The sequence below is a fragment of the Pollicipes pollicipes genome, unplaced genomic scaffold (genome assembly GCF_011947565.3).
Source record: "Pollicipes pollicipes isolate AB1234 unplaced genomic scaffold, Ppol_2.1 Scaffold_4295;HRSCAF=5057_pilon_pilon_pilon, whole genome shotgun sequence".
Lineage (NCBI taxonomy): Eukaryota > Metazoa > Arthropoda > Thecostraca > Pollicipedomorpha > Pollicipedidae > Pollicipes > Pollicipes pollicipes.
In genome coordinates this window covers 27,179,876-27,193,859 of record NW_023596461.1, presented here as the reverse complement: position 1 = coordinate 27,193,859, position 13,984 = coordinate 27,179,876, and the positions used below count along the sequence as shown (strand labels likewise).

The following is a 13,984-nucleotide window of genomic DNA, read 5'->3' as shown; positions in this document are numbered from 1 at the left end:
CGAGGGTGACAGAGTCTGCATAAAGAAAATATCCTACTTACTGCGTAGTGATCGGCGCTCTCCCGTCTTCGTCGCTGGGCCGGCTCTGGTGATTTCAGATCACCACCGTCGTCCCGCTTAGGAAAGCTTTGCTCAAAGGTAGGACCTGACGGGGCTCCTTCAACACTTCTCTCGTCTTTCTCGAGTTTTGCAGGTTTATCTGATTGCGGAGGCGCGGTCTTTGTGTCTTCAGCAGCACCTAGCGATTTGTCTTCACCGGTAGGTGCTTTTGAAGACTTTCGCTTCTTTTTCTTTTCTGAGCTCGGACGGCTTTCTTTGTCCTCCGATTTTGCATCCGTTGGCGGTTTTTCCTGAGAGGGATGGCTTTCGACGGAATCTTGTTTCACCGTATGCTCTTTCTTTGGAATGTTTACCTCATCCGCGGCAACTGCAACTGGCTTGCCTTGTTGTTTGGCTTCCTCCAGCAATTCGGGTTCTGGCTCCTCTTCCAATTCCTTTTTCACTCCTTTGTGTGGCTTCCTTGATGGCAATTGCTTTTCCGCATCTTTTCCGTCATCCTCGGATAGTTTACCAGGCTGTTGTGTCAATCCGGAGTCCGATGGAGCAGCAGCAAATCCTCTGGCTTCTTGACTTTTCTGTTCTAGCTTTTGTGTGTCTCTAGACGCCTTTTTGGTCTCGTCCGATACCTTTTGTTTCTCTTTAGTTAAATGAGAATCGACGGCATGCTGTTCAGAACTAGACTCAATTTCAGCACTACTTCCAGCGTTCGGTTCCGCTTCTTTTGCTTCGCGCGGTTTTCCCAATGATTTCTTGCGTTTGCCGATTATTGGTTCAATGTCCTGTGAGCTGTCAGATTTGGATGCAGACTTTTTGACGGCGCTGGCCAGTTTATCTTCGGTGCGCATCACTAATGGAATGTCTTCAGTTCCATCGGCACAAGTCATCGCCGCCTCCCTCCTCTCGTTTCTGCTCGTCCCGTCTCTTTCGTCTCTCGATTTGTCAACTTTAGTCTTTTTGTCCTTACTGCCAAGATCTGCCGAGTGTAAAGTTGGTTTATCCTCCAAGCCGGCTTCTTTATCGTTGCTCGCACCGTCCGCTTCGCTAAGCTGCTTTGTAGCCGGTTTTTCGCCTTTGCTAAGCCTTCTGGAAGGCTCAGCTTTTTCGGTGTCACAAGGTGCTGTTTTCTTTTTGGACGTGCGCATACCTTTCGTAGTTTTCTCTTCCGCGTTCTTCGTATCGCTCGTTTCTTCGGTCGTTTCAGCTATTTTCGTTTCGAGGTGATCGTGACGAGCTTCGTCCTTCCGTTGCAGTGGTGCAACTTCCGGGGCTTCGTTTCGTTTTGTGGTCTGTCCGGCTGCATTTGTTTCTGGTGGTCCCTTGTCTGACGCTTTGTCAGTAGTTTCTTCTTTAGGCTTCCCTGACTTTTTCGCTTTATGATTTTTGTCATCACGAATCGCTCGGGTGGCACTAGCACTGAGCGGCTCCTGCACAGGCTTCACTGTTACAGCACCCTTAGTTGTGGAGACGTCACTGATGGGCTCAGCCACTGGTGGCTCATCATCCTGCTCTCTCGAGGCAGACTTTGCCGTGTTCATGTCTTCAGTCGCAGTTTCTGCATCGGGTGAGCCTCTCCGTTCAGCGACATCCAAAGCCGCCTTGTCTGATTCATTGTCTAGTGTCGATGTCCCCAAATCTCCAGAGAGAGTATGCCGCTTGTTGCTCTCGCCTCTAACACGGGCCTGATCAACTGCACTTTTCTCAACCTTTGCAGAGCGTGTAAGCAGATCACTGGGAGAAATTGGCAAAGTACTATGCTCCCCGAGCTCCCCGGTACCAGCATCATCTGTATGCAGCTCTGGTGAATCGGGCACAATGTTTGGATCAGGGGGTTTCGTGGCGGGCTCGCTTGTCATTTTCATTCTCTTTCCTTCAATTTCGTCCTGTGGCGGAAGAATGACACGCTCCTCGATGAGGGCGCTGTCTAGCTTCCCGGGTGGTTTTATAGGTAGGCTAGCTGCTTCTGTCGGTTGAATTTCTTTCCCAGATTTCGATTCAGCTGACGTACCAGCTTCAACGTTGCTAGCTGCTTTGGCTTCAACTGCGTCCTTACTTGTGTTCGTTTGATCTGCACCGAGAGGCTGTTTATCCTCTGACGGGGATAAAGGTTCACCTGGGCCTTCTACCATGGGCCCAGGTACGTTCTGATCCGCGGTACTGATTTGCTCTTTAGGCTTGTTTTGTGCATCTTTGTCTTCTGCGTCTTGCTTTCTTCTCTTCTTCCTCTTGGCTGCCTCTGCTTGAAGTTTCTTCTCGTCATCTGCTTCTTTCAATTTTTCTTCGATCTCCATCTGTTCTTTCTTTTCGGAAAGCTTTCTTTTACGGTCTTCTTCTTCCTTCGTCCGTTGTTCTTCTGCTTCTCTCGCTTTCTGTTCGGTTTCTTCCATTTTCTTCTTTTTATTTTCTGCTCTCCTTTCTTCTTCTTCCATTTCCAACTCATCATCGATCAGCTTAAGTTCTTTTCTTATCTTTTTCACGCACGATGCCAACATAGTCTGAAGCTCTTCAGCCGTCGTCTCAATTTTTACATCGTTCTCAGATGTACCCACTCTAAGTCGAATGTCCATCTCTTCAGTAACAGCATCAGCAGACTTGGCAACATCTCCCACACCAGACGCACTGCTGACTGACTTTCCCTCGGGAACCCTATCCATCAGCGTAGCTAGCTGTTTCGCACACTTGCTCAGCACGCTAACAGCATTTTTCATGACGTCACTGGAGCTAATTGGCATTGCTTTCTCACGGACGGATGGCTCCAAAAGATGCAAGTCATTGATGCAGGTATGGACATCTTCGGCAGCTTTTGATACCACTGCAACTTCAGATGACCAAGACTTGGTTGGCGAGCTATTACTAGCACCACTGCTGACAAGCATGCCGAAAAACTCGTTGGTGGACTTTTTAAGAGCGCCCAGGTCTTCACCGATAATCCTCCTAGCCTCCCGACCGTGATAAACAGTTGTGGCGTTCGCATGTTCCTCACCGATGTCTCGTAACACCCTTGTGAGAGTACCCGTCGCAGAGGTCATATCCTTCACACTGTCCACGAACACATCGCTGAACTGCGGCACCGGCGTAGCCTCCGCGACCTTGGCCAGCGTCGCTGGGACTGCCAGCGCCTCTTCCTTCAGCTGCTGGAACTGCTCCAGTCGATGCCGAAGAGGTGGGTGGACCGCAGCAAGGTCCTCGCATGGCACGACCCCGCGCATCTTGGTGACGACGTCCGCAGCGTCGCGGGCCGCCGCAGTCAGACTGGCTTCCAGCACCTCTTGCGCGCGCTCCGGCAGCACGCGGTCGCCGGTGACGCTCGTCACTGCCGTCACCATCTTGGCAGCAGCGTGCCTGCTGGTGGCTGCCTGCAGATTGACGACGGCATCGGCACCCGGGCCGCGTTCTACTAGCGCCCGCTCCACGGCGCAGAGTAGGCCGTCCAGCGCGCCGCCAAACTCTCCAGCCTTCTCTGCCACCACCATCTTGGCTTCGAGGCCCTTCATCTGCTCCACGGCTGCCAGGCGCACGCTGTTGCTTGTGCTGATGGCGTCCGAGAGCTGCTGGATCCGGTGGGAAACGGCCTGGGCTTTGGCTTGGCAAGCTGAATCCTGTTCTTTCCAGGGTGGTGCGCTAAGCGCATCAGTCATCTCCTGAAAGCTGGTAACGAGGGCTGCTACGGAGTCGCGTACCTTTTCGGCTGCCGGTTTGCCAATTATGTCAATGCGATCCTTTTGTATTTTTGTTGCCATTTTTGTACCCCTCACGCTTCTGATGGTGTCCTGTAGGGCGTCAGTAACTTGCGCCAGGTCCTTACCTATAGTCGACGATTGCGCCCGGAATCCAGGCAGGTCGTGCGAGCTTTCCTGTATGACCTGAGCCATCGTTTCTAGAGTCTTTCCCAGTTTTTCGGCGGCGCTTTCAGCCTCCCGAATGGTGGCTATTTCGCCGCCCACCGCGCGTTTCACAATGTCCGACAGTGTTGCCGCGCAATCAAGGGCTTCAGCTGAGTTAGAGGCCAAAGGCGAAAGAGTTGGAGTGGAATCTGCTGCAGCTGCATCCAGTGAAGTCGAGCAGGGAGGTGTCAATGTTTTTGATGACTGGGTGTCTTCAGCCAATGCCAGTTCTACTACGGCTGACTCCTCAACGGTAACATCTTCGCCTGCAGATGGCTTTTGAGCGACGAGCTCACCGACCACCTCTGGTTTTTTAATGGCCGATGCAATGACTTCAGCCGTTTGCTTACCAGTCGATTTCTTGGCTTCAACCGGTTCCGTATGAGTCGATGACGGGGCCTCTGGAGGTTCATAAATAGACGTATTCTGGACGTCTGACGACTTCTCAGTGGCTGATTCCTTGGCTTCAACTGGTGCCAAAGGTGACGGTTTCTTTTTCTCCGCTGACTTCGCAGGCAATTTCTCGACTGTAGCTGCTTCAGAAAGACTCGATTCCACGACATCTGCGGATTCGCTTGGAACCAGTGCTTCCAACTCAGGTGAATTCTGAGCAGCGGGAGACTCAACATAAGACGTTTCCTTGGTGGCTAAATCGCTCACACCCGGAACTGGTACCTGCGGGACAGCATCCCCTATTGCCTCCTCTTTACCCTCAAATGTCCCCTTGCCTACGGCGATTTTATGTGAAGGTGCTATTGCATCCTCTGGTGGCTCAGGTACAGATGGACTAGATCTTATCTCAGTTTGTTCAGGCTTGTCAGATGTTTTTAAAGCTTCTGGTGTCCTCAGTTCTTCCGAAAATGGTATCCCGACGGATTTTGATGTTTCATCGCTAGCTTGCAGTGTCGGGGAATGTGTCTCGAGCTCATGATGCTGTTCTCGTTTCGCATCCGTGTCAGGCTTAGTTTTTATGGCGCTGTTTTCTTTCTCCGGAACTGAGCTAACAGTCTCCGCCGGAATCTCGTCCTTACATTCCACTGCAAGCTGCTCTACCTTAGCACACACGTGCGTCGCGTCGGCAACATCTTTTAGCACTTCCACTCCTTCCACGATGACAGTCTTTTTCTCCTGGCCTTCCACTGGTAACGTTTTTGCCCTCGGCAGGTTCTCGGGGTGCAGAAGGATCTCCATCAGATAAGGCGCCTCGGAGGCGAGCGCCGCCTCAATGCCCAGAGCCTCGGTCGTCTGCGGCCGTTCGAGCGCCTCGCTGACAATGTCGCAGATGCCCTGCAGCTTTTTGTTGGTGTTCGAGTCCAGCGTGTGCCCTCCTTCACTCACGTCTTGCAGGCTCCGCGCGATGGTCGACTTCTCGGCTGTGAGCGCCAGGATGGTGTCCGCCTGCACGCAGAGGTTGTCTATCCTGGTCCGCACGCCCTCGCCGTCCTCCACCAGCTGCGGTCGACCGGCCACGAGGTTGTCCGTCACCGCCGACACGCTGAGCAAGGTGTCCCGGTAGTCGGATATCTTACTGATCAGCGAGGAGTCCACGTCGCCGGAGCTGGCACTGGAGCTAGAGACCATGTCGCGCACGGAGCGCGTCAGCTCCTCGATGCTGGAGTGCAGTGTGCCGCAGACGGCGCGCACCTCGTGCGGCGTCGGCGCCGGGGTCTCGTCGGCCACCGGTGACTGACTGCGCATGCGCTCCACAGCGGCCGAGACACGCCCCACCTCGTCCGTCAGCGTTTCTGAGTCGTTCGCCAGCGTCTGCAGCAGCTTCAGCGAGCCGATGGCCGACATCACGTTCAGGATATTTTCAGTGTCGATTTTGCCGTCTCCTAGTGGCTCCAAGTCGCTGATTCGCCGCCCTGGAGAGGCCCGCTGCCCCGCAGCCCCGTCACTACCCCCGGAGAGATCCTGCACTACGTCGTCCAGCAGCATGGAGCTGGATTCGTCCTCGTTGGACGTGTAGCCCTCGCTGCGCGACTTCTCCACGGCGCTGCTGATGGCGCTGCCGACCTCTTGCACGGCACGAGAGATATTCTCCGCCGCCTCGCGTACCAATCCGACGTGGTTCTGCGTGACCTCGGGGATTAGCTCGGACGGCACCTCGACCAGTCGCGCTGTAAAGCTGCTCACACTCTCGCGAAGCGTGTGAATATTGGCGGAAACCTCCATGATCGCCGGCGCCACCAGCTCCTCCAGCACGCGATTGTCGAGTGGGGTCGCATCGTCGAACGTCTGACTCGACCCTTCCACCGACGCCGCCAGCTGCAGCATCGTCTCGTTCAGCTGCTGCAGCTGCGGCGCTACGGCGTCGCTGTCCGTCACGCCGCCTAGCGCAGCTGACAGCTGACTGATGACGTCACTCACCGAGTCGGCTCGCGAACGCAGCATGCCTGGCGATGGCTGCGAGGAGAGGGCGTCCACTAGAGCCTCGGTGAAGTTCTCTGCGCTCTCGTTCAGACTGTCGCACGCAATGACGACCTGCTCCTTGGTGGCTTCAGCGTCGGTGACAGTCGTTTTGACAGACTGTTCAGCGGTACCTTTTCGGCTCTTTTCACTGTCCTGAATTATTTTTGATAGATCATTTACTATGGAAGCAACCACGGTTGCTCTCTCAGCGACCATCTCATCTTTTAAAGACGACAAATCGACGGAGTGTTCGTTCACGCAGGACGCCAGCGAGGTCAGACTATGCTGCAGGTTCTCGGTCATTCCCTCTATAACATCCTCTGCGGGAGCTTCATAAGTTTCAGTCCTTTCTAAAGATTTTTGGTGGACAAGCTTGCCCAGCTCGGTAATTTCTTCTTTCAGTTCAGCGACGGCCTGCTTAGATTTTGCATTATTGGGAGCGTCCTGGGCGTTAATCTGAGATTCAATATTGTCCAAAATGTTGGCCAGCGCGTCTGCCCCGGATGTAGCAGATCCTACTTCGACACTTTGTCCATCAATAGCGGCCTTAACACTCTTGGAAAGCTTACCAATGGCCTCTTCGACAATAGGTTTCATGGCTGAGTCTCCTTCTGTCTCGCCGGGAGCATTTGTGGTCAGGTTCGAGTCATCTTCCTCAGGCGACCTTTCGGCTGCAACCCTTTTAACTTCAGCAATTGCGAGATCACTCAGCTGTTTATGTGGCTTAGCTGAATCGCTTTGTTCTGCTGCTGCTTCTGCTGCTACTGATGCGTCAAGAGCGGTATCTGTGAAATTCGACACGTCCTGTTCTTTTTTGTCAAAAACATCAACAGCTTCTTTATGCTTCTGTATGGCATCCGAGCTGTTATCAAAGTCCATGGCTTCGCCATCAGATGGATGAATCGCTTCTGTATCCATTGCAAACTCAGAAGACTGTTCCGAGCTTACTGGGAGCATCTCGGACAGTGCATCTGTGACGTCATTAACCCACGATGTGAGAATCTCATCCTTGATATCTGGCTGTAGTTGCAAACTCTTCTTGCTTCCGGCCACTAGCGTCATCACAACCTTCTTCAGTTTGGATGCCTTTTCAGTAATCTCGCCTGTAGTCGGGTGAGACTTGGCGGCAGCAAGCAGACTCGGCAGAGGCTCCAGCTGTCGTCGCAGCTGTGTACACGCCTCCATCAGCTGTGACGTCATATCCTCCGTCGGGCGCGCTCGCACCGCGACCAGCAGCTCCAGCAACGAGAGGTAGAACGCCTCACTCTGTTCGCTGATGACGTCCAGGGCCTCTTCCGAATCTGCCGGCTTCGAGATCAAGGACTCCGCGAGGGCTTCGAGTTGTCCCTCGACACGCTCACAATTCTCGGCGACCACGCGCCGCTGCGGTGCGATTTCGGAGCCGGGCGAGTCAGACCTCGCCTCCACCACGTCCTCGATCGCCGACGTCAGCGCCGCGAAGCTCTGCGCCAGCTGCTCGCACGCGTCCGGCAAGACCGCCTGCGCATCCGCCGTCGCGGCCACCTCAGCCACGCGCCGCGCGGCGGCCTCGGCGGCGCGGCCGCGCTCAGTTATTGTCTCTACCGCGGCGCAGACAGCGTCGGACGTCGCCTGGTCCGGCTCGGCCGCTTTTAGCGCGTACTCAGCCGTGTCGAGCAGTGAATCGACAGCCTCGTTGACGGTGGCGACGAAGCGTACCGCCTGCGCCTCGGGCATGGCGCGCGGCTGTCGCTGCATCGTCGCCATGAGCGTCATGGTCTCATGTTTCACGGTCTGACCGAGGTTAGAAAGCCGGCCAAGACTGTCCTTGTCGTTGGCAGCGACTGCGCTGCAGGCCAATTCCGTCAGCAGCACGGAAGCTTCCCGGAAGCTGGAGGCCCTTTCATTGATGAGTGCATCCGAATCCTTGGACGTCACCTCTTCCATTTGCTTCCTCACGGCTCGGTTACAAGCAGAGACGGCGGAGTTCAACTTTTCCACAGCTTCCGCGACGTTGGCCAGTTGCTTTTTGACGACTTTTGCGATCGGCGTACCGCCCTCAGCACTTTCCTCTATGAGGATTGTCATGTTCTGAACAGCCTGCTTCAGCACGGCACTGCTGATGCCCACATCAGATATCTCCTTTTGTACCTTCGCCCTGCAGCTTTCATCAAGCGTGAGACAAGCTTCGCTAGGAGTTTCGGCCACAGAAGCAGTTAGCTGTCCTAGGTCATCGTTCAGCTTCTGCACTTGCGCCTGGTCCACCTCCATTTGGCCGGCACTCTGGACTGCGGCGATGAAGTTTTGCACCGTGTCACACACGGACCAGGTTAGGTTCTCTATGGACGCCGCCGATGGTAGCTTCATCTGCGCTGTGACCTCTACGACCTCGGTGAGCGATGTCACCGAGGCGTTGAGAGATGCGCTGGCATCGCACAGGGACTTGGGACTTGAAGGAGCAGCCATCTCTTCGGGTTGTTTCACTGCGGAGTCGGAGGCGCTTTTCTTCACAGGTCTTTCGACTGGTTCCACGATTTTTTCTTTCGCTGGGACTACACCAGCACACGCTAATACAGACTTTTCAGCCTTGTTCAGAGCGTTTATTGTCGTCTCAAAGTTCTCGAACAGTTTCTGGATGGGTTCACCAGGGTCAGGAGAGGCTAGCATAAGGCGCATATCTTGGATATTTTGGTCGAAGCAAGGTCTGATGTTTTCAAGGTCTTGTATGGCTTTGGATTGGTTTGGAGAAAGCGAGCGACGCTTGACTTTGGCGTCTTTAGCAGCCCGAAGCAGCTCCTCGTTGTCAACGCATGCTTTAACCAGTTTTGCCAGTGATGCCTCAGCCTTTTTAAATTTCTGAGCAATTAGCTCTTTGGCCGCTTGAGGCAGGGCAACACATTTCTCAAACTTCTGTCCAAGTCGCTCCAAATGTTCTTTCGCTTGGATTTGTTTGTCTTGCAAGGCTTTATCTTCGTCTACTTTTGTCGCACCAGTAACAGTGGAGCAGATCGTTTTCAAAATTGTGTCAACGCTGGCACGAGCGTTTGCGGACTCCCCAGATATTTTCTTCATGCCTTTCACATCGGCAGAAATTCGTTTTTTCTTTGCCGTAAGCTTCTCAATCGCCAACGACAGATCTTCTGTCTCAGCATCAAAGGCCTCACCTTGCATAAGAAACTTCTGCACCCCGTGCTCCGCAGATGTCGCAGCGGCCTCCCGCATGGCGTTGGTGACATCCTTCAGATCCTCCTTAAACTTGTTTGTAGCAGCCACAATATCCTTCTGCACCCCTTCGAGGAGAGCTTGAATTGCTAGGTTCATTTCAGGCGAGTCGTCGGATCTGAGAGCCTGTGCCGAGGCCTCGGCCGCGTCGGAGACGCGCGAAATACCCCCATTCACAACGGCTAAGAGCTTGATAGCTTCGTCACGAAGTCCGTCGTCGGAGAGAAGATCTGTAAGTGTCACCACGGCAGCCGCCAGGGCCTGCTGAACGGCGGTGGTTTGAAGACTCAGGTCTGCAGAGCCAGTCATCGCGTTGCTCACAACCTTCTTCACTGTTTCGGATAGATTCACGATAGAGTCATTGATCTCAGCGAACTGTCTCGAAATGGAATCATCGTCCACGGGACGCTTCAAAGCCCGTAACTTCATTTGATTTGTCTCTTCAACTGCGTCAACGAGCTTTTGAATCTGATCCCCCACTGTCTCCTCCGTGTTTGGTTTTGTGCTAGTGGCGCCTGCTTTAGTCGCGTCAGCACCAGCCTCGGTAATCAATCGTTCGATTTCCTCGCAGATCAGGTTTATCTTGGGATAAATTGTCCGTTGGATAATTGGTGCAATTCCTTCTATTGACTGTAACATATCAGGCTTTCCAACTGCGTCAGTGGCAAGCTTGTCGTTCACCTTCACTTTGTCGCAGAGTCTGTTCAACGCTAATCTCAGCCTATCAGAATCAAGCCCACCACAAATGGATTCCAAAGCCTCCAAAAAATCATTGGCGAGGACTTCAAACTGGGCTTCCGAGTGGTCAGATGATGTGGTTGCCGAAGCAGATGCGCACACAGCGGTCGATAACATCTCCATGGAGTGAAGAGCTCTTCTGACTGGTGAAGGCTGTTGAAGAGACTCTGTATCGTCAGCAGCAAGCTCTTGCGACCCACTCTTCCTAGCAGAAGCTACCGTAACTATGCTGTCACTGCTCTTCATGGAAACATCGTCATCACATGTCATTTCCACATCCTCCGATTGCAAAGTGTCTGTTTTATGTGCGCCTTCTGGTGCCTTCAGAAGCATGACGTTCTGGATCTGCGCTTCCAGCCCGGACACGATGGCTTCGGGCGAACACACTCGAGCCACACCCGCTGCTTCCCCCGACTCAGCGATGGCCAGAGGCTCCACGGTCTGCCCAACAATGATTTCCTCGCCGCTCGCTGTCATCTGCGAGGGGCTGACTGTTCCCTCTCCAGCCTGTACTGGGGAGACGAGTCCCGGGAGTCCACCGGTGTCTTCCAGACTGGAGGTCTCTGTCACTTCCATTGGCTGAAGCGGGGATGACACTCGCTTCTCCACTTTGACCGGCCACTGTTGAGTCACACATAGTTGTGACCTCCTCAACGCCGGTGGTTTCTGTCACTTGCAAGACCTGAAGGGGTGAGGTTATGCGTTCTCCCGCCTCGGTTGGAGGGAGTGTGTCAGAAATTGTGTCAGCTTCCTCTTGGCCACTGGTCTCTGTCACTTCTATGGGCTGAAGCGGTGATGTAATTCTTTCCCCAGCTTGCAGGTCTGATGACACAGTTCCTGAAAGTTTGTCAACCTCTTCTACCCCAACAATATCCGCAACTTGCGCTGGCTGAAGAGGAGATACAACCCTTTCCCCTTCCTTAGCTGGTGGTGTCCGGTCAGACAACATATCAGCATCTTCCACACCAGAGGTCTCCGTCACTTGAACTCCTTGAAGTGGTGAGACCACTCGCTCTTCTGCCACAGTCGGAGATGATGCATCGGAGAGGCTACAAACATCTTCCAAGCCAGCGGTTTCTCCCACCTTTACTGCCTGCTGCGGCGATGTAACTCTTTGCTCGGCTTCTGACGGAGACGAAATCGACGGGATCCGCGGGTCTGCCTCCTCGAGGTCAATAACTTGCTCCACTTGCGTCTCCGTCAATGGGGATGTAACTCGCTCTCCTGCCGTCACTGGAGACAGCACCCTCTCAAGGTCACTGAGAGCACCCGCGGGCACTTCTTCTCCGACACACACGGCCTGTATGATCTCTAGCGCCTTCTGCACTGCCAGTGAGCTCTCCTCTTCCGTGAGCGGGCCACGCGCCGCTTGAGGCGACAGCGCCCGCTCCAGGTCCCCCAGAGCGGCCTTCGGCGTGGAGACCTCAGCCTCCGCGGCGCGCGCCGCCATAAGTACTTTCTGCGCGATGGCCAGCTGGGGTGAGTCACCGCCGAGTTCTCTCGCCGAGGCGGCGGACATGGTGCGGTCTGATAGCTCCGACACGGAAGCCTCAGAGACGCTGGGCGACAGCGGGTCAGCATGCAGGATCGTCATGACCAGCGCAGCTGTTTGTTGCTTCTCCTCGTCGCTGAGCGCTTCTTTGGCTGATGAGGCAGCGTCTGGCGATTTCACATCACGAACGGAGCCTTCACTGACATCTTCCTGACAAAGGGCAGCTCGCAACTCCGTGAGAATCACCTCCGCCTTTCGTTTTGTCTCGTCCGGTAGCGTGGTGCACTTTGCGATCACCGGCGACGTTGTTCTCTCCAGCTGGCGGATGGTCTCCACTGGAACATCCTCCCCGGCGACCACGGCCCTCATGATGGCTACCACACGTCCGATCAGACTTCGATCGTGTTCTGTGGCCTCTGCCAGGGCTGGACTGTGAGCTCCAGACAGCGTTGACAGCGAGCCCTCAGAGACAGCCTCGTCGGCTGGAGAAGTCTGGAGGATGTTCAGGACCTTCTCGGCCGTCGCTTTCATGGAGTCTGAGCTCAGCCGTTCCGATGCCTGCTGCGGTGACATGCCTCGGATCTCGGACACGGTTCCCTCTGACATAGACTCTTCCGCCGTAGCTGCTTGAAGAACAGTCATCAGCTTTTGAATGTCCAGGCGCGCACTCTCGCTAACGCTCACCTCCTGGGCCACGGCCGGCGACACCGCACTCGAGCCGGACAGTGCCTCCTCGGGCGCGGACGCCTCTTGCAGCACAGCCTGGACTGCGGTCAGCACGCGCCGCGCGACGCCTGTGCCCACGTCTCGAGACACCTCAGTGATGACTGCCTCCGTGGGGGAAAGTGTTTCGGTCAGGTCGGAGAACGAGCTGTCCACCGCGCTCTCCGAGGTCAGCGCCACCTGCAGTACCGTGAGAAGGCGCTGTGCCGTGCTCTGGGCTTCCTGAAGAACCGTGGCCTCACGAGCCTGGTGCGGAGACAGCGTGCGCTCCATTTCGTGCAGAGACTCGGCCGCCGGCGGCGCCTCGTCCAGCACTGGTTTCACCAGCGTGATGATCTTGTCCACGGTCAGCTTTGGTTCCGTCTCCTCGGCTCCACGTGCAACGATTGGTGTCAATGAACGTTCCAGGTCACGAAGCGTCTCATCTGTTATGTTCTCGCCATGGCTAACCGCTTGGAAAATGGTCATTAGCCGTTGAGATGTTTGCAGACCGTCCTCCGGAAACAGGGTTTCTGTACAGTAAGCAGGTGATGGTACTGTTGACAGCTCACCGTACGAACTGTGCAATGATACGTCGCCCATCGTGGCTGTCTGCAGCACCTGCAGCGCCTGGTCCGCGGTCTGCTTAACTTCATCCGACGTCATCAGGGCACGGTCCCGCTCGGCTTCAGCTTCGCCAAACATCTCGCTCACTTCTGGCAGCTTTTGGAAAAGCGCCAGTATCTTTCGTGCCGATGCCTTCTCATTGGCACCTGTCAGGACCTCTGACGCCATCGTGAGCACCTCCGGCGCCACCTGCGGCCTTGCCGAGCCGCGGCCCCCGCCCCGTCCTTCCCCGCCGCTGTTTGTAGCACCTCAACCAGCGTGCTCACGGCATCGCTGGCTTGCTGCGTCAGGGGCTCCGGGGCAGCTGTCGTTGCTAGAGCCTGCTCCACCTCCTCCAGCACGCCCTGCGACAGCTGCTGGTCGGAGAGCGCCGCCGAGAAGAGGCGCATCACCTGGTCGGCTCGCCGGCGGGCCGTCCTCCTCCTTCATGGTCATCCGGAGCTCAGGCGGGCTGAGCGCGCGTCCGATCTCGCCCAGGTACTCGTCCGGAAGGTGCTCGCCCGTTAACCACGGCGTGCATGACGGCCACGACGCCCTGGGCGGCCAGGTGGCGACTCGTACCCTCCGGAGAGGGCTCCTCGTCAAAGGACCACCGCGGTCGGAGCCGTCGCTCTGCTGGGAGACGGCCGGCGACAAGAGCAGAGGTCGCCGGCTGATGGGTCCCGTCGGCGGCTGGAGGAGGTCGGATGCAGGCTGTTCCGCTGGTGCAGGTTCCTCGAACATGTACCGGCTCAGCTGCTCGTCCAGCGGGGGGGGCGGGCATCTCGAGCGCGCCAATCTCCCACCCTGTCATCCATCAGGTCAATCTCCTCCCTCCAAAAAAGACCCGGACTCCACTCTCGCTCTGGCACGGTGTTTTCAAGCTCCTCGT

The 13,984-nt window shown here is 55.5% G+C and overlaps 2 protein-coding genes across 2 annotated transcripts in view; both read right to left on the bottom strand.

The window, feature by feature from the left end:
* Positions 1-13,313, bottom strand: part of LOC119096989 (titin homolog) — a gene marked incomplete at its 3' end in the record, with an annotated part of 102,268 nt that extends 88,955 nt beyond the window's left edge. The window contains 1 exon segment of the mRNA XM_037219992.1: positions 42-13,313. Within this exon segment, the coding sequence (XP_037075887.1) occupies positions 42-10,868 (10,827 nt within the window).
* Positions 11,271-13,984, bottom strand: part of LOC119097376 (muscle M-line assembly protein unc-89) — a gene marked incomplete at its 5' end in the record, with an annotated part of 44,035 nt that continues 41,321 nt past the window's right edge. The window contains 3 exon segments of the mRNA XM_037220421.1: positions 11,271-11,309; positions 11,590-12,878; positions 13,506-13,593. Of these exon segments, the coding sequence (XP_037076316.1) occupies positions 11,271-11,309; positions 11,590-12,878; positions 13,506-13,593 (1,416 nt within the window).